Here is a 19,328-nt window from a genome sequence, read left to right on the forward strand (position 1 = left end):
TGTTGTTTATTTAATAAATCTGTTTCCAGCGATGTGGCCCACTCCACTATAGTGGTCCCATCAGAGAGAGAAAGAGGGCTGTTTGGGTTCCTTTTACTGGAAAACTTAATTGGTTCCTTCATGTGTTCTTCCAGAGATAGAGATGCAGAACATACAGTGGTTAAAATAATTAAATGCTGCGTTGATGTGCAGTAAAATGTGATGTATTATGTTTGCTTGAACCAAATGCATATGCATACTGTCCAAAATATAGGTTTTTTCACCCGCACAATTTTGTCTGTGTTTATTTACACAGTAATCACCACATTAATGTTTATGTAAAAAATAATGTGCACATTTGATGCATCGTTTTTGTCAGACTATTGAAAATGATGTAAAGATAAGCTATGTTAGCTTTAGGCCTTAAACTAAACCAAACAACTAAACTACATAAGGGTGATTATTTTAAAATAACCTAAATGTGGCTTATAGTGACTAAACCTCTCAGAAAACCAAGCCGGAGAAGGTCAATAGCTGTTACTTATATGGATGAATCGCATCCAAGAACTAAGCTTATCTCAATTGCTAGCCAGCTAGCACAGTTTTGCAGCTAGCTGTGAGATTAGCAAGCTAGCCTGCTATCAAGTCATATATTCAGAGCCGCATATAACTCATAAGCAACACACCAGGGACCCCTTAACAACCGTTGGGTTGCTACCGTTCCATAATGTTGTTCAAAGATGCTCAGGTGAAGAGAAGAGTGCAACTGAATCGCTGATCTACACTTCATCTGTTATTTTAGTTGTGTTGCATTATGCTGTATACAGATCGATCTTCAGCGGCCAGTTTTTCTACGTCTTCTGGTAGCCAATCAGAAGTTTAAAAACGCCGTCCAGCCTATCCAATCACAGCAGGGCTTTACTTTTAAAGACCCTCCCACAACACTAGCGCTTTTAATAGCTTGTTTTGTTTTTTTTTTGCTGCTATTATTTTTTACAGGAACACACTTTCTATACATTCAAAAGCATAATAACTATTTATTTATTGAGTGTATTGTGTATAAAAAATAAAATGTGGCTCGCGGGCCGATATAATGACACATTCAATTAAGCAAAACTGTGCCCTATTTATTTACTTAATTAAAAACTTTGTACAAATGTATACAAATGTATATGTAAATAATATTGGTCCCCAATATTATTTAGATAGTCTAAATTGCTGTATCAGAAGGTAACTGAGGCGATAATCTATGAGTTTTGTCGATTTTTGATTGGTCAAGGACCACACAAGCAAATGCTGAGCTTGTATAATAAATATACTTATATAGAAGTATATTTTCTAGCCTATATTCATGACGTTTTCAAGAATATATACTGCCATTGAAGTCCATCACTGAGCCATTTAATGGGTTGACCATGGCGTTAGAGCAAGTGAGGTAAAGTGAGAGTATTAAACTGAGGGCAGGCGAGTTTGTGGAGGTTATTTAGCTGCAGATTGCTCAGTGTTGTGTGCGTGTTGTGTGTGTGTGTGTGTGTGTGTGTGTGTGTGTGTGTGTGTGTGTGTGTGTTGCTCGTTGTGTGGGATGTGTGAGTGCAGCAGCAGGTGCCCTGAGAGCGGCTGAGCGTGTCGGAGTAGATGAGGCGAACACGTCCAAAGTTAATATTTTGTTTCGGAGAAGAGGGGAGTCCTGTATCTGCGCTTTATTTACACACGCTAAATTAATTAAGCGGAGGATTCCTCAGCGCGCTGGAAAAACACGCAGGGAGGGCCTCATTTATTGTGGCCGTACATCTCCGCTCCCAGTGTCCGGAGTGTCAGGGGAGCGCATTCCTGCACAATGAGGCCGAGAACTCCGCTCATCTGTTCATTTCACCACGCTGAAGAGAAGAGAGAGAGAGAGAGAGAGAGAGAGAGGGAGAGAGAGAGAGAGAGAGAGAGGGAGAGAGAGAGAGAAAGAGAGAGAGAGAGAGAGAGGGAGAGAGAGGTCGACAACTACAGATAAACAATCCTACAACTTTTCTTTGTAGAAATATAAAATCAGTTCAGGTCTGCTCTGTAAGCACGTGCCCTTTTACATGTAAACTGCTGGGTTGTGTTTATTTGACATATTTTACACATTTATTGTGCAGGCTGTGCAATGGGGTTCTACACTGATGCTGATGGTTGTGCGCAGTGTTTTAGGGTAAACATGTGCAGAAGAGGTCATTTGTGTATTTTTTTAGTTTATTTTACTTGCTTTCCTCTCTCTCTCTCTCTCTCTCTCTCTCTCGCTCTACACACACACACACACAGGCACAAACATCTATATTTTTGTCTGCAATCTAACATCAGATCAGGCCGACAGCAGTCATGTGGGCTTCTGTGCAGCAGGTGTCCCGGATGGTTTAATGCGAATGTGTCCGCAAACTTAACTAAATAGATGAGAGAGGAAATAACATTGATCAAATTCATTATTATTATTATTATTATTATTATTATTATTATTATATGATTTCTATTGAAGTTTTTTCTATTATTATTATTATTATTTCAGAATTCATCTTTGCCCATGATACAATAGAAAGCACCAATAACCATAGACACTGTTCATCTTTAAATCTGCGAAATTGTTATTATACTTTTTATTATCAATTATAAAATATAACACAAATTATACAGACCATATAAGACCATTGTTGGATACACAAAAAGATGTAGTTCAGTCACAATAATAATAATAATAATAATAATAATAATAATAATAAAAATAGCAAGAAATAAATTAAACATAGATTATACATAAATACTATGTTCTCAACTCGTCCGCGCCCTTTTCTTCTGCGCGTCATCTAATGTGTTACATTTGCTATTTACTCACATTGATCTCTACGTTGGGATAAAACTCATAACACAAAAACACAACAATGATACATGGGTTGGTGCTGGCCCAATTATTAGTCATAATCTTAATATATGATTTCCCAATAAAAACTAACAAGCACTTTAAACATATATATATAGAACAAATGAAATGACTTCACCCCGCCGCGCGCTTTCCCTCTTTCCTTAAATATATGCAGTGTTTTTCTGGTTGGTTCCGCTTACTTCTGTAACTCGCGCGAATCCGGAGTGACCAACTCATCATTCGCCGCGCTCAATAACTCAATATTTAAAAACGTCGTGGTTTTATTATTCTGAAGAGTAACAACATTTAAAATTCTCGTGTCTAAGAAGGGGGGGGGGGTCAAATATAACTTGCAGTGCCTGAAAGGCCTGAAAATAGACGCAGTCAACCCCTCCAAATAAACACCTACATAAATAAATATCACTGAAGAGCCAAAGCACGCGACCGCAATACATACAGGACTCACAGGTCATCTAACAACATGCTATGTAAAGCTACTGCTGATCTACACCACAATAAACACAAGCAAACAACTGCATTCAACAGCCCATTGTAGTGAAGGCAGACGCAGTGTGTGTCTCAGTGGTTGAGTGTTAGTGTGTTGGTATAACCATCTGCAGTGCTCTCGCCCTCGAGGACGCCCAGTGCTTCCAGTTCCCATCCAACACCTAGTTTGTCCAATCAATCCCTATTAGAGTAAAGCTGGTGGAGAGCACAGGAGGTCGAGAATCCAGCCTATATTATTGTCGCTTTAATGCTATGGTTTTTTAAACATGGGCTGCAATGCACGTTACAAAATAGATATGGAGATGTGGAGATGCGTGTTTAAGCGCCGTGGAGATGTGGAGATGTGCCGCGGGCTACATGGGTGGTCCAGCATGGTGTAACCAACACACCACATGGGGCAAGGAAAAATGAAAGCTGAAAGCTGAGGGTAATTAGAGGGACTTAGGGCTGTTAGCCTTTGCCATGTAACCCATGATTTAACACTATCGATTCGATTAGAAGGTTGACGTGGGATTTCTCATGACGAAACAAACCCACATCTCCCTGAAACCATCTCTCTGCTAAACCCAGCGCCCCGGCGATCTGCGCAGCTTCCGCGAGAAGGTTTCTGCACCACATTCGACCCTCGCTGGAACCTTATGTCCAACCTGTATCGCAGATCCACATGCTGAGATACATGATACCTGTCTGAAGCAACATTTTCACCCTTTAGCGGCGTGTAAAGATCAGAAGTTGACCGCGGTGTAATTCTGCGTTGACCTCGCGCAACCTCCAGCTCGCGGAGGCTTTATGTTCTTCTTTTCACGCTTTCTGACAGACGCACACGACCCCTGGTAAGAGGACTGGGGTCAGTCTAAAACAACTACCTAAATACTAGCTCATGTGCATCATCATAATTATAATAATAATATTATTATTAATAATAATAATAATCATTAAAAAATATAATAAAAATAAGTTTGCATTCCAAACACGCACCAAATTATAGATTAATCACCAATACATAATCAATGAGAAAAAATAACAAATATATAATCAGTCATTACAAAATTACAATAATCATAATGATAAAAATTCATATAACAACACACATCAAAACCCTTCAAAATGTTTCCAGATGAAACAATTACAATCATTACAATCTAATTACAAAAACTATAAAAATAGCATTTAATAATATGTTATAAGCATAAAAATGTACTAAAATAATATTGCAATAATACTTCTAATAATGCATGACAAAACATAATGTTGCGTTAAACGCGTACAAGTACAACTCTAAACTATACTAAGACTACTACGCGATTTCCGGTTAGTACATCCCGCGTGACTGTCTGATTTCACATTAATGTAATAATATGAAAGCTATAATAATACTGAGTTGCTTTTTACAGCAATACTACTACAAATTATGCACGCATACTACTATTAACTATATGCCGCTACTGATCATAATAATAATAATAATAATCATGTACTAATAGCACTATTGATTTTCTAATTGAAAAACACCCCGCGTGACTGTCTGATTTTACATTGCTGTCATAATTACAGCTGTTTAGCAGGAACCCCGCTCTTGTTTGGGGTATTTATGGGCATGCGGGGTTTTTGAATGCTAATTCTGCTGACCTGCAGCTCTGAGAGCTAACAAACTCCATTCCGCTCCAAACAAACCCGCTTCGCTTCAGTGGCTCTGAGAGAAGAAGAAGGAGAAGAAGAAGGAGAAGGAGAAGAAGGAGAAGCTCGGGGGAGTGCGTTCAGCCTCCCCTTTACTCCTAATAACAAGCTGTCAAAAACACCCCGCCGAGCAAATTTACCCGCTTAAGAAAGGCCTTCCACCCAACCGTGCGCTCGAGCCAGCCTCGAATGGGCTCGCGCTTCTGCTGTTTTGCCTCTTTCTGCACATGTCCAGAAACACAACACGCCGGAGAAGAAAGAGGACAGCCGAGAGTCTTTTAAGAAGATCGCTTTTCAGAAGCTAAAAAAGCATGTGTGTGTGTGTGTGTGAGAGAGAGAGAAAAAGAGAGTGTGTGTGTGGCTCGTTCTCGCTGGGGGATCTCTCTGGCTGTGCAGTTCATTCAGACCCAAAGGGACAAAGTCTTCAGCAACAACATCAACAAACGGGCACCAGAAAGAAAGCGCCGCATTATCATGGATTAGATTCCAGATGAGAAAAAGAAAATAAAACTGCTACTACAAATTAGGACCCCCGAGAGACGGTGGGCAGCCGTGTAGAAGCCTCACATTCAATTATAGGCTTTCAAAAACCCTGATGTTCCCTTTCATTTAAGCTCTTTGTCATTTGCCAGAAACTACTCAATTATCCTGGCTCCCAGCGCCACATATAGGCTCAGTGCCGGGGAGGCTCGCGCATGGTTCAGATAGGCCCGGTCTCCTGCTTATTTCCAAACGGCTATTTACATTTTAGTCTGGATGTGTATGACTAAGCCTAGAAGTAAAAGACCTGTCAGATAGAAGTAGCGTTTACTAAAATAACTCAAGTGGAAGAAACGATGAGGGGTAAGTTCTTGAAGTGCGGTAGATCCGCGTTAAGCATCATAGCGTTCTGCTTATGTTCTCCAAGCGTGCCCAGAAGAATAGATGGACAAACACAGAAGAATATATAGAAACAAGGAAACCATCAAAGAGTAATTTCTGGAAGTGCATTAGGTATCTATTATATAGTTATAATATGGGGAACTACGTATATTATACTACATTGAAACATATACAGTATAAACTTCTAGAACTACAGTGAAACTACTGGTTATAACTAGTTACAATGTGGGTTTTAATCCAGATCAATGTAAGCCCATTGAAAACACTGCACCTTAATACCTTCTTTTTCATTTTATATTTAGTATATAGTTTTTTTTCACATAATTCAAATCTGGAATGTAAAACATTGCGTGAATCTGGCTGTTGTTCTTTACACTGTGTCAACATTTCATCACGAACGGACCAATAGAAATGCTCCAAAATGACTTGGAATGAAAACAAAAATTCATTGACTTTCATGGAAAGTTAAAAAGAGTTTTTCCTCCTCCTGTAAAGCTGCCGTTTTGGAGTTACGAGGTCGCGTGACAGCAACGATATACTAGGAAACCTCTAGAACTGCAGTCCACCTACTTTTAGTCTATCCAGCATCTGTCAGTACATTTACATTTACATTCCTCTGTTTAATCTAAAATTAAAGTCAGCAGTGTAACCAATTGCTCATGTTGTCACATGTGGAACCGTAAAAGTAATAACATAACTTTAACATAACACAAATCTACTTGAAAATATTACAAATAAATACATAAACCAACATTTGAAAATGATACTAATAACCATATGCTGATCAGTATTTAGTTCTAAATATATACCGATTAGTCCTATGGATTATTTTGTTGTTGTTGTTGTTGTTGTTACATAAAAATACGTCTACTTGTAAGAATGATGATGATTGCAGTAGCTCTGACAGCGAGTGTCACCAAAATAAAGCCAGGTTAGGGCACCATTGGGAAAGCGTGAAACACAAAGAAATACTAATAGCGTTAAAAATAGCGTTAAAATCATTGAGTTTTTTTTTGCGGTAACTGTGGCGGCTATATTCTGCTTGTAAAAAAGGGAGGCGATTAAAGAGAAGAATAGAAGACAAGCTAAATAAATAAAACAATTGAAATCTGCAAGTCCATATAAATACATTTACTAAAACACAGCACGTGGAACCGCCTGGGTTCATATCAGAGTCCTCACAGCTTTAGATTGTATCTGCGTTGAGTTTATTGCCACATGTTACACAACTAAAAGAGGCAGACAACTCAAACGAGCCAGTGCGTTTACATAATAACCCCTTGCACAAGACATTAATTATTTGGTTTGCACTAATTCCTAGATCTGGTATCTTGTACCTTGGTTGTGTTTGTTGTTTTTTGGTTATGTAGGTTGTGTTTGTGCTTTTGGGGGTTTAAATTAGTTATACTACAAAGCTACAAAGCAGAGATCAGTGTGAGCTAATGTAAATCACTGCACCTGTCTTGTGCACAGAAGAAAGAACAGGTCAAGGTCCTAATTTTAAAGAGTTTAAAAGAGTGGTACTTTACGTTAGGTCATTTCCTGATGAATGGACCAGTAGAAATGTCTGACTCGAAATCAGATTTTCCTATGGAAGTTAAGACCCCCCCCCCCACCTCCATCCTGGTAAGATGATAATGCAAGGTGACAGTGACATATATATATATATATATATATATATATATATATATATATATATATATATATATATATATATATATATATATCGCCACTGTCAGGCAAAAACCTTTCATTACCAACTTTACAGGATTAGTGGGAAAACGGCATAACTTTCAATGTATATATATATATATATATATATATATAGAGAGAGAGAGAGAGAGAGAGAGAGAGAGAGGCTTTCTTATATTCTCTATGGCTCTACTTTGGTTCCAGTGGTTCCAGCGTATAAAGAACATTTCAAAAGAATCGTTAAAATTCACAAAACATTTATTTTCTTATCATTACAACAAAATGACCTATGGACATGACGAGTTTTATCCGTCTTTACACATAGAACAACATTCTCTTCACAGATTATTTCCAATGTAAATAATAATAATAATAATAATAATAAGACTGTATGCACAAAACAGAATGAGAGGTAATGCGATTTACATCAACGCCACATAAAATAAACATAAAAATAACTCTAAATTCACCACCACAGCCACGTGTTGGGAGGCCAGTGGGAGTCAGCCTGTGTGATCTATTTACAACCCCACTGTCCAACTCTCCAACCATGTGCTTCTCCATAGAAACGAGTTCAACCTGAGTTTTCGCTCTCGCTGCTGTTGTTGTTATTATTATTATTATTATTATTATTGTCATTATTATAATAATCGTTATTATTATTATACAGTGCTTTTCACAAACTCACTCACCTAAATATATATATATATATATGGGTGTGTGTGTGTATATATATATATATAAACCATACAATAGCATCGACAGTCTTCATTAAAGCCCACGGACAGGGGTTCGAGAACACCGAGCGAAATGAATGGGGGCGTGTTTCTAATCCAAGAGTTTAGATGCTGAAATGTTAACCTTTCATATTCAAGCTGCTCATTTTATTTCATCTTATTTTTTCTGCCTTCATGATGTTTCTATTGTACATATTTACAATTCATAAATATAACCTAATTATTATTAAAGTGAATCAGATATTATGGGACATCAATTTCAGTGATTAAACGTTAATTCAATTTCCCACCAAAATTTCCCACCATACGTTTTTCATCTTTTATAGTATTATTTGCTTATTTAAAAAGAAACAATTACGTAAAAGCTCTTTTGATTAAACAAGAATTTTAAAACTCCCTTAATTAATTTTGTTTTTTTAGAGGTAAACATTTTTAAAAGAGATTTATCAATATCAGCATATTTGTTTTTAAATATGATGTGTTTTCATTTTAAAATGTAAGCCATTAAGCTGTTGTTTAGTTACTAAAACTCCAACAGGAAAGTGTAAGTGACACCAAAACAAACCAAACTTATAATTATTCTAAATTACACTGGAGTTTTAGTGAATTTTACAAAACGTGAAAACTGGTATTTCTTTTACTTTTTGACTTAATTTAAATCTAGCAAAAGGTTTGTAAAGGTTTGTAATGTGCCAAAATATGGAACAATATAAATGACCCAAAAGGGCTTGCAATAAATTCGTTTTACATTTTATTTCATTAACGGCAATGAAAGGTTTTTTTTCCTTGTCCTGTAAAGTTGCTATTTTTCAGGCATATCGGTATATTCACTGCTTTATCTGACGCCCCATAATATCTGAATCCAGCTTTACTATGCCCCTCAAATCACCACCCCCACCCCTAACCCACCCTCAAGAAAGCATGACCAGACTTTTCCCAAAATCGAAACACGAAATGTCAATCCTACCTTATGAAACGAGTTTTGTTTGTCTTTTTTCTAAACAATACAAAAACGGCTGCTTCAAGTTCAAGTCCAGTCAGAAGTGGCAGCCGTTCAGGTTCTTGCTAGAGAACGTCTGAGCGCGCAGCGCGGACGGCGGTGGCGGCGCGAGCGAGGGCGCGATCACAGCCAGCACGTGCGCCGCCGCGTTGGGGCTGTAGGCCGGCGGGGGCGCGGCGCCGATAATGTTGTCTATAGAGAAAGGAGAAGGGCGCCCGGGCGCGCTCCCGGTGCCAGTCCCGGTTCCAGTCCCGTTCCCACTTGAGTCCAGCTTGTGCGCTCGCGCCACCAACCCTGTGTCGGGGTAGAAGGGCTTCCTCAGATCTGCCCCGAGCAGGGAGGACGTCGATGAAGACGGCGGTGGAGGTGGTGGAGGTGAGAAAACGGACGTCGGCGAAGCGAGGGCGCACGGCCCCCCTTGGAACGGGAAAGTTGCCCCAGCGTGTGCTGGATGGTACGGGTGGTGATGGTGGTGGGGGTGGTGAGGATGATGGGGATGGTGGTGAGGAGGGGGTACGTGCAAGGTTTGCAGCTGGAGGCCGTAGCCGTAGCCGTAAGGTGGGTAAAATCCCGGGAGGAAACCTCCGGTGTCCCGCAGGATGTCGCCGCCCTGGTGGCGCTTGAAGCGCTTGCGGCGCCGCAGGAAGCTGCCGTTGTCGAACATGTCCGCGGACTCCGGGTCCAGCGTCCAGTAGTTGCCCTTGCCGGGGTTACCCGGCTCGCGCGGGATCTTCACGAAGCAGTCGTTAAGCGACAGGTTGTGGCGGATGGAGTTCTGCCACGCGGGGAACTTCTCGCGGTAGTACGGGAAGCGTCCACTGATGAACTCGCAGATCTCACTGAGGGTAAGCCGCTTCTTGGGGCTCTGCAGGATGGCCATGGTAATCAGGGCGATGTATGAGTACGGCGGTTTCACGAGCGCGTTCTTGGACGCCTTTTCCGCTGGTCCGGTGGCCACAGACTCTCCTGGACTTTGCGCGCCGCCACCGACGGCCACGACCAAGCCCTCGTCGCTGCCGTCTTGGCTTGGCACCGCGTGCATAGGTGCATCGTCCAGGTCAACCTCGTCGTCTTCGTCGTCGTCAACGTCGTCCTCCACGTCCACGTCCAAGTCCGGTCTGAACGGCGCGCGACGCGGAGCGTACCTCGCATCCTGCGTCGTGGCCACGTCGCCACCGACCACGTCGATGTCCTCCACGTCGTCCGCGGACGGCGCCGAGCTATCGGACGCGTCCGTGCCCAGAGTCATCCTCGGACAGTCTCTTCTTAGCCCGCTCTCGCGCTCCGTGTCCAGCCTCTCGGGCGCGAGTGTAGCTTTTTTTTTGGCTTGCCCCCTCCCACCCCTACCCCGACCACCCCCTTCACACACACATACACACTCTCATACACACTCTCACACACACTCTCCCTTCTTTTAAGTGCTGAATCTCTTCCTTAGGTTTAAAAATAATAGAAATAAATAAAACCTGCGTTTTTAAAACATTTGTAAAACTAGCGCTCGCGATCTCTTGTGCAGCATAAACTTTTAATTTTGTATTATTGATCCACTACAAAACTTCTGCTTTCATTGTTTGATTTTTTTTTTTGTTGTTGTTTATTTGTCTCATCCCAAAGATGTGTTAGCAGCGCGTGCAGTCGCCCCCCGACTATCTGCCCCCCTATTTATCCCCACCGCTCCACGTCACATGACTGACCACCGCGTCAGAAACCAGGAACCAGAAGCGGCGGAAACTTTTTTTTTTACGGATTTTACGTTTTTACGTTGATCACCCGTTTTCTGGCAAAGCCTCGCCCTCCTGCGGTCGGATTGGATAGTAGTTCATACTCACAGTCGGGAGTGCGAATGAGTGTAGAGTCCTAAGCAGGGTGGGCGGGGTTTAGACCTTCTAGAATACAGAACTTTCCCCCATGAGAGGGCGGGGCTAGCCTGAAAACGAGTGTAAAATATTGAACGGTGTTTCGTTCATTTTAAATGTAAAATACTGTCGTTTAACGTGATTTTTGAGTTAAAATAGAAAATAGTGACGTTTAACATGATTTTTAAAGTAGAAAATATATGATAATGACCAAGGCAATATTTCTTTGTTGTTGTTTTTTTGTTTTTGTTTTGATTTGTTTTAAAAACCGTCACAACGGTATTTGTTGCATAGTTTTTTTTAGGAATACTAAATTTTAGAATTATATAATGTGTTATATATGATTAAAACAAAGCAAATATCAACAATATATAATCATATATATATATACGACCTTGACAGAATCTGTCTATTTAGACGTATGATGTTAGACATCATACATAATATATATTTATTGTCTATACACCAGAAATATGATTAACATCTGCCTAGTTTTAAGCAAAAATATAATCTAATTCAATACACAATTATAATTAAAACATTTATAGACGCACATAAGATATATAGGTGTTGTACATTAAGTACAGTCCTACAACACAACACCAAATACTATTAACATATTAGTTAAAAAATCTAATCTTAATTAATCTTAAATCTTAATTAATCCTTGCAATCGAATTCTGCTCAATCCATGGATTTTGTTCTTGTTTGTGTTTTTGTTTATACAGATTTGATTGACAGATTTGCTCGCATTAGATTCTTTAATCGTTAACTGTGACTGTTTTAGAAACAGGACCAGTCTATAGGAGTGTTTACAGGTTAACCAATTGGCAGTTTAATGGGAGCTCATGTGTAAGAGCTCAAGTGTGAGAGCTATGTGTGAGAGCTATGTGTGAGAGCTCGCTCACAGCGCGGCTTCAGTCCCTGATCACTCTCAAGGGTTTTACGTTTTATTTGACAAGAATTCGAAACACTCTCCATCTGCGTTATTCACATAGCTGACATACGTTCCCAATACACACACACACACACACGCGCGCGCGCGCGCACATACACACACCTCACAATCCTCGCCCGTTCGACACAGACTGAGCTGCTCAGAGTCACTGTCTGAATGAGAGGATTCGGAGTTCTGCGTCACTTTCTCACTCAGGTCAGAAACAGCAGCAGGACCACCGGACCACCACTTATATCCAACCGTTTGCCTGTCCACTAGGTTCAATTATTTTTCCAGTGTTAGTCAGTTCCAGTGTTCAGTGTTACTACTGTCAATGAAATATATGTAATTTTATATAAATACAAATTATATAATACAAAAACAGATATTATATATATACGCACACATACAGACTATATATATATATATATAGGCAGATGTTATATATATACGCACACATACAGACAATATATATATATATATATAGGCAGATGTTATATATATATATATATACCCCAGTCGTAAATGTAAATAAATCCTCAAGCTTTATTATCAAGCTTTAATATAAATATTATCATCATATTCTGAACACAATTCTTCAATTATTGGAACATCTTAAAAATGTATTTAATGTGCTGCTGTTATCGTGTCACATGCCAAATGTAATGATAAATACGTAAGATGAAGTAATCAATAAGTAGATTTGCTGTAGAATGTGTAGAATATCATTTATTTGCACCTAAAAAACAACAGTAATTGCAAGGGGTGTCTAAACATTTGAACAAAACTGTTCGTTAAAATCAAAGAACTGAAGAAATGTGCTGGAGGGATTGCTGATGGCTGGATTTCTGACTCAGATTTCAAGCATATATTTAGCTATGTGAAATACATACAGTCTTATGCATAAGTGTCGGCACCCCTGCTCAAATTACATGCGTGATTGTGTGATGCGTTTTTCTTGGTGTAAATAAGTCACAGCCTCCACAGATACTCGCTGTTATTTGTTTAATATAACATATTGCAAAACAAACATTAAATGAGGGGCGTGCCAAAAGCATGGTAGATAAATACGTTATATATATATATATATAAATGTATAAGTTTCATTTACAAAATGAACATCGTGTTTCATTTGACCAGAGGTGCCCAAACTTTTGAATATGAATAAGTAAAAAAAAAAAGATCTTGATTTTTCTTGAGTTCTTTCAGGATCGGTAGCGCCACCTAGTGGCCTCTACTGTGTAATTGGGCGTTAATGGGCGTAAAATCATTTAGCGGGTGCATTAACTTTCTAATAGATGCATCACTGGAGGCACTAGAGCGAAAATACTCAAACTTTTTGTAATCTAACTTAATCATATATATCGTTTAATTAACGCGTTTGATTAATTTGTTATTTTCTCAGAATAAAAATCTCGACGTGACTGACCCACTGCACTCCTACATGAAGTGTTCATTTGTGAGTAAATGTGATTTGCTTTGCTTGGACGCCACCTAGTGGATACAAAACGATGTGCAGACGAGGAGCTGCAAAGAGAGCAACTTCGGTACCCAAGGTACATACATCACATTATCAGCGTTAATAAACGCGTTATTAATTATTAATTCTAAGCTGTAATAACTATGAAAACACAGTTCTATTTTCTGTGTATTGCTTTAAAGTGTGTATCTATTAAAACAAAAGCCTAAAATAATTAATATAACAAAATAAAATAACTCATCAATCAAATCCACGCATAAAGTTTACGGCTGCAATCACAGAAGCGTTCACGCGGGGTCGCACCTGCATCAAGAAACCAGTTTCACTGAGATTGGAGATCAGAAATGAAAGGAAAAGTAGCTCAAATGCTAAGCTAGTTTTTTTATGACGTTTCGACCGGTGGAAGAAACCCAGGAAAACAGAAACTTTAAGAAATAATCTAGAACAATTATGGATCTAAATAATCTATAAATCAGTTCCTGATATGTTAATGTTTTCCAATAAATCAGCTGGATAATGTAACGCATCATTTCATAGCAATCCAAAACATTAAAGACTCGACATTTGAAAACATAGTATTGCATATTTGTGGGGTCAGTTCTCCTCTATGCCTTTTAAATAAACAGATCTCAGCCAGCCTCTGTAACATCCTTCTGACAAGCAGACAAATCAGCCCAGCAGGGATGGGTTTCCCAAACCACCTTCCCAAAGCAGAAAGTGGATAAATAGGTTCAGTGAGGCAAGTTAGTGTTCTTCCTTAGGAATGATGCTTTACAATAGTTTTATGTTAAAAACAAATGCCTCTATGACACTATCAAGGTCATTTACTACTTAAATATTGCATGCCATAAGATAATAATAATAATAATAATAATAACAATTATAATAACAATAATAATAATAAACTCAGAAAATCAGGAAAATAAAGGGAAAATGTGAAGTAAAAACAGGAGAAAGGTTTTTACATAAAAGTCATTTATTACGTTGAACATATTTACAGGTTTTAAACAGAAAGGTGTGAAATACAGAAATGCAACAGCAGTGTTTCCAGACTACATTCAAAGACAACCCAACAGACCAGCCTGAAAAAATATTTACAGCCTCGCCAACACATTGGCATAGAATTACAGATATAACGTATAAATGAACACGTGGAGAGATAACAGGAAATTAACTCCAGACTAAAGTGGAGGTTTTAAACTGAAATGGTCAAATATGAGCTGTTGTTCAGTAAGATCACCTCTCTCTCTCTTTCTCAATCTATATATATATATATATATATATATATATAGAGAGAGAGAGAGAGAGAGAGACTGAGACTGTATGGTTGATGCTGTAAGTGTAAATAAGCCACGTCCTCTACAGACACACTTCTGCACAATCTACAGCACCATTACTGCTAATTTACTGAATTTAATACACAGCAAAGCAAATACATCAAAGACTGTGGCATGTCAAAACAAACAGAGGCACATTGAGTATGTTACATTCAGACAATGTGCAGAAAAATATTGACTTCATATTTAATATTTGTTTGATTTATATGATTACAGATAGCTGTGTGTAAATGTTTGGGCACCCCTGGTCAAAAGACACGCTGTGTTGATAATCTGAGTGTAAATAACTGAACTAAACCTCTACAGGAAAAATAGAATTAACTTATTTTTTATATTATTATATTTATATTATTGTTTATATTAATTATCACAATGTCAGATTTTGATTTGTATTCATTTTTTTGCACTTGGCACATGTTTTTTTTTTAATAAGTTAAGTACATATCACTGCTGTCCAGTAAAAAACATGTATCTCCATTTAGTTTTCTTCACCATTTGAACCCTGTAGCTGCTCAGAGAATAATTCAGGATGAATGGGCCAATAGAAATGCTCTAAAATAACTTGGAATCAAATCTTTTTACATTGACTTTCATTGAAAGTTAAGGAGGTTTTTGTCTTTTCCTGTAAAGTCAGCATTTTGGAGATACATGTTTTTCATGCTTCAGAACATAGAGAAGTGTATCTCTGCAGAGAACACATGTTGCATAAGAGTGTGCAGGTAGCATTTTTTGATAATAGGCCTTAATATCTTTAATAACCTGGTTATTTCATGTGTCCAAATCCTGATGTTCAGTTTTCACACTGTTAAAAGTGGTTTACCCACTCATCTAAAAAAACGTCTGAGCCTGAGGTGGATTCATTTAACTCAGATAAATACTTTGAATGAACCAGTATTTAACTCAAATTATTTATTTGAGTTGATTAAGCCCATTTTAATGACTTGTTGGCACAGGAAGTCGTTGTTTTAGGCTAAACGGAGAAACCACATTTGACAGCAGTACCAATTATTAATTATAATGAACCATTAGGGGTTTAGTGAGCATATAGTGAGCATTAGATCAGTCGGCAGAGAGAGTCAGAGAGAGTGGAAACGCTGTACTGTAAGATCTACAGTGTTTAAAATGAGGATGAATTTTATATGCATGGTAATGAGATAATAATAATAAAATGATGCGTAAAATTGACTTTACTGAAATGCGAACATAATTTCCACATAAATAAAATACAATATTTTAACTGACTAAATTCTGTCAATTTAATACACTAAAAAAATAACTCATTTTACTCAACTTACTTCAGTCCGAAGTTTTCCAAACTCTCTTTTTTCACTCCTGCATCTCAATTTGGTCAACAATCCATATTGAACTGAGCCTCAAAATCATCAGTAAATGAGCTGCATCTGGAACTGATTAAACACTGTGTTTAGATGTTAACTCTGTGGCTCCGCCCCCTCAATCTATTTACTGTTAACTGTTTGTTTACCCATCTGCAAGCTAGAGCTCCACCTATCACAAAACATCCCCAGACTGGGAAGAAGGGTTTAGACAATGGAGCGCTGAGATTGCTGGGATTTGAACTGATGACCTCCTCACACTTGATGATGAGTAGCAGTTAGACCGTAGGGCCGGTCCGGTAACCTACACTGCATACAAACTCACACAGTTCTGAACAGATCTACGTCCCCTGTCTATGTCCGACTGTCTAACTGCCTGCTTAAAAAGAGTCTCAGGAGGTCATTAGTTTAAATCCCGTCATCAACACCACGGCCCCCCATGTTCAGAAGGAGTCTGAGAATAGGAAGGCCTCCCCTCCATGTGATGGGGGTCCTCACTGCAGTAAGCAGACTTAGTTCGGCTTGACCTGAACACACTCGAATCAGGTCAGTTCAGTGCCCCCAAGGTGACACAGGTGTGTGTCCACGTGTCCCTTTCACATGTACCGCTCGAGCCCGCTGCTGTAACCCCCCTGCCGAGTGGTGTAAGCGCCTGCGTATGACGTCACGGCGGGCTCGGCGTGCTTGCCGCAGTACAGCTGCGCCGCGGCGCCTCCTGGCGGTGGCGGGGAGAAGGCAGGCGGCTGCGGCGAGGCCTGCGACGTCGACACGGACACGGACGACACCGAGGACACTGGGGCGCACGGGTACGAGAAACCTGGCGCCGAGCTCCTGCCCAGCGGCGCGCTCGCGCTCACACTCGCGCTCACGCTCACTGCGTTCACGGTCTGAGGGCCCGGGAAGCTCACGGAGCTCTGCTGCTCCACCACCGCGCTCGCGCTCAGCTCTCCTCCAGGCAGGCCCAGGCAGTGCGTGTGCACGGGATGCGCGTGCACGTTGATCTCCGGCATCTGCTGGCTGATAATGTCATCTATGCTGAACGTCCTGGGCTGGTACTGATGGTGAGTGGGGTGGTGAGGATGAGGATGGTGATGAGGATGGAGCACCTGCGAGCCGTAGCTCGGGTACAGCGCGTGGTGCGCGTGCACGGAAGAGTGGTGGTGATGGTGGTGGTGGTGGTGGTGCTGCGCGTGCACAGGGTGGTGGTGATAGGCGTGCGCGCCGGTGACGGCAGCAGCGGCTGCTGCCGCGTAAGACGCGCTCGCATCCGCGCGCTTGAAGCGCTTGCGGCGCCGCAGGAAGCTGCCGTTGTCGAACATGTCCTCCGCCGCGGGGTCCAGCGTCCAGTAGTTCCCTTTCCCGGGCCTGCCGGGCTCTCGTGGGATCTTCACGAAGCAGTCGTTGAGCGTGAGGTTGTGGCGGATGGAGTTCTGCCACTTCTTGGAGTTCTCCCGGTAGAACGGGAAGCGCTCCGTGATGAAGCGGTAGATGCCCCCCAGCGTGAGCCTGCGCTCGGGAGCGTGCGCAATGGCCATGGCGATCAGCGCGATGTAGGAGTACGGAGGTTTCCCGCGCTGCACGGGACGCTTACGACGGCGCCCCCCGGCGGTGGGCGCGAGGGAGGCGCGATCCTCCTCGGTGGTCTGCGGCTGCTGCTGACCGTTGTGACCCACCGGGCTCTCCCTCTGACCGTCCGGTTCCCTGTCCTCCGCGCCCGGGCTGACGGCCTTGACCCCCGGCTCGTCGTGCATGAGGATGAGGGAGGGCGGGGCTAGCGGAGAGCCCAAGCCGGCGCTGGGACTCGCAGCCTCGGCCGGAGAGAGCTGCGCCTCCGCGGTCATGCTGCACGCTCCGGAGAAGAAGGAGAAGCTCGCCAGATTCATAAACAACAGTGGGGGGTGAACAACTTTTACAGGGCACGAGACACGCAGCTACAAGTGTGTGAGAGGGGAGGTGGTGGTCCCTGCCTGCTCTTATGGGGTGTGTGTGTGTGTGTGTGTGTATGTGTGTTGTGTATGCATGCGTGTTGTCCCGCCAGGTGTGTGTCTTTATACGCGGGGCAGAGTGACGACACGAGCTGGAGCTGGAGGGGTTATCTACAGGGATACTGTGAGTAGAGGAGGTGCTATGTGTGTGTGTGTGTGTGTGTGTGTGTGTGTGTGTGTGAGAGAGAGAGAGAGAGAGAGAGAGAGAGCATTAAAAAGTCAGTAACTGAAGTAAGTGTTACTTCTTAAATGAATGGAGGTGTGAGGGACCTGAAGGACAGAAGATCTCAGGTGATCAGAATAGCAGAGTGTTTCCTAAACAAAGCCCTGGAAGAAAAATGAAGCCCGGTGTCCTAATAGTGAGGTTCTGTCTGGCATTGCCATTAATGACTTTTACCTATCCTAAATTATTAGCCTATAGCTGACTGTGTCATTGCTGTTATTGATAAATCAATAAAAGAATATTAAGAAAGTATTTAATGAACGAATACATAATTATTGAGGTTTAATCTGCCATAAATAATTAACAATAAATTTAAAAATATCAATAATAATAATAATAATTAGTAGTAGTAGTAGTATATAAAAATAATTATTAATTTAATAATTAATATAATATAAAATAATAATAACAATAATTAATACATAATTAATACAATTAATACATAATTATTGAGGTTTAATCTGCCATAAATAATTAATACAATTGACACATAAATAGTTAATTATAAATAATAATTAATATAAATAATTATAGTAAAATAACAACAACAATAATAATAATTAATATAATATAAAAATAATAATATATTATTATTATATAAAAATACGAATTAATTTAATAATTAATATAATATAAAATAATAATAATAATAATTCATAAATAATTAATACAATTAATACATAATTATTAAGGTTTAATCTGCCATAAATAATTAATACAATTGTTTGTAAAATGTTTACAGAAGAAAAGACTGTCCTTAATAAACAGTGCTCACATTCTGATGGTCTAATCAAAAGTGAATTAGCTAAAAGTTAAAT

General features: G+C 40.3%; 2 protein-coding genes across 2 annotated transcripts; both read right to left on the reverse strand.

The window, feature by feature from the left end:
- Positions 1–1,074: 1,074 nt before the first annotated feature.
- On the reverse strand, positions 1,075–10,683 carry foxd2 (forkhead box D2). The gene is made up of 2 exons (XM_072680791.1): positions 9,326–10,683; positions 1,075–1,856 (listed from the first exon to the last, which is right to left on the reverse strand). The coding sequence occupies exon 1, from the start codon at positions 10,605–10,607 to the stop codon at positions 9,396–9,398; it is 1,212 nt and encodes a 403-aa protein (XP_072536892.1). The 5' UTR covers positions 10,608–10,683; the 3' UTR covers positions 1,075–1,856; positions 9,326–9,395.
- Positions 10,684–16,654: 5,971 nt separating this feature from the next.
- Positions 16,655–18,185, reverse strand: foxe3 (forkhead box E3). Its single transcript, XM_072680792.1, has one exon. It carries the CDS (start codon positions 18,183–18,185, stop codon positions 16,899–16,901), a length of 1,287 nt encoding a protein of 428 aa, XP_072536893.1. The 3' UTR covers positions 16,655–16,898.
- Between the last annotated feature and the right edge of the window lie 1,143 nt (positions 18,186–19,328).

Source organism: Salminus brasiliensis, chromosome 6, assembly GCF_030463535.1.
Source record: "Salminus brasiliensis chromosome 6, fSalBra1.hap2, whole genome shotgun sequence".
In the NCBI taxonomy this organism is placed as follows: domain Eukaryota; kingdom Metazoa; phylum Chordata; class Actinopteri; order Characiformes; family Bryconidae; genus Salminus; species Salminus brasiliensis.

Excerpts from the sequence above, each read along its gene's own strand:
- foxd2 (XM_072680791.1), bottom strand. The coding sequence starts at position 10,607 with ATGACTCTGGGCACGGACGCGTCCGATAGCTCGGCGCCGTCCGCGGAC.
- foxe3 (XM_072680792.1), bottom strand. The coding sequence starts at position 18,185 with ATGAATCTGGCGAGCTTCTCCTTCTTCTCCGGAGCGTGCAGCATGACC.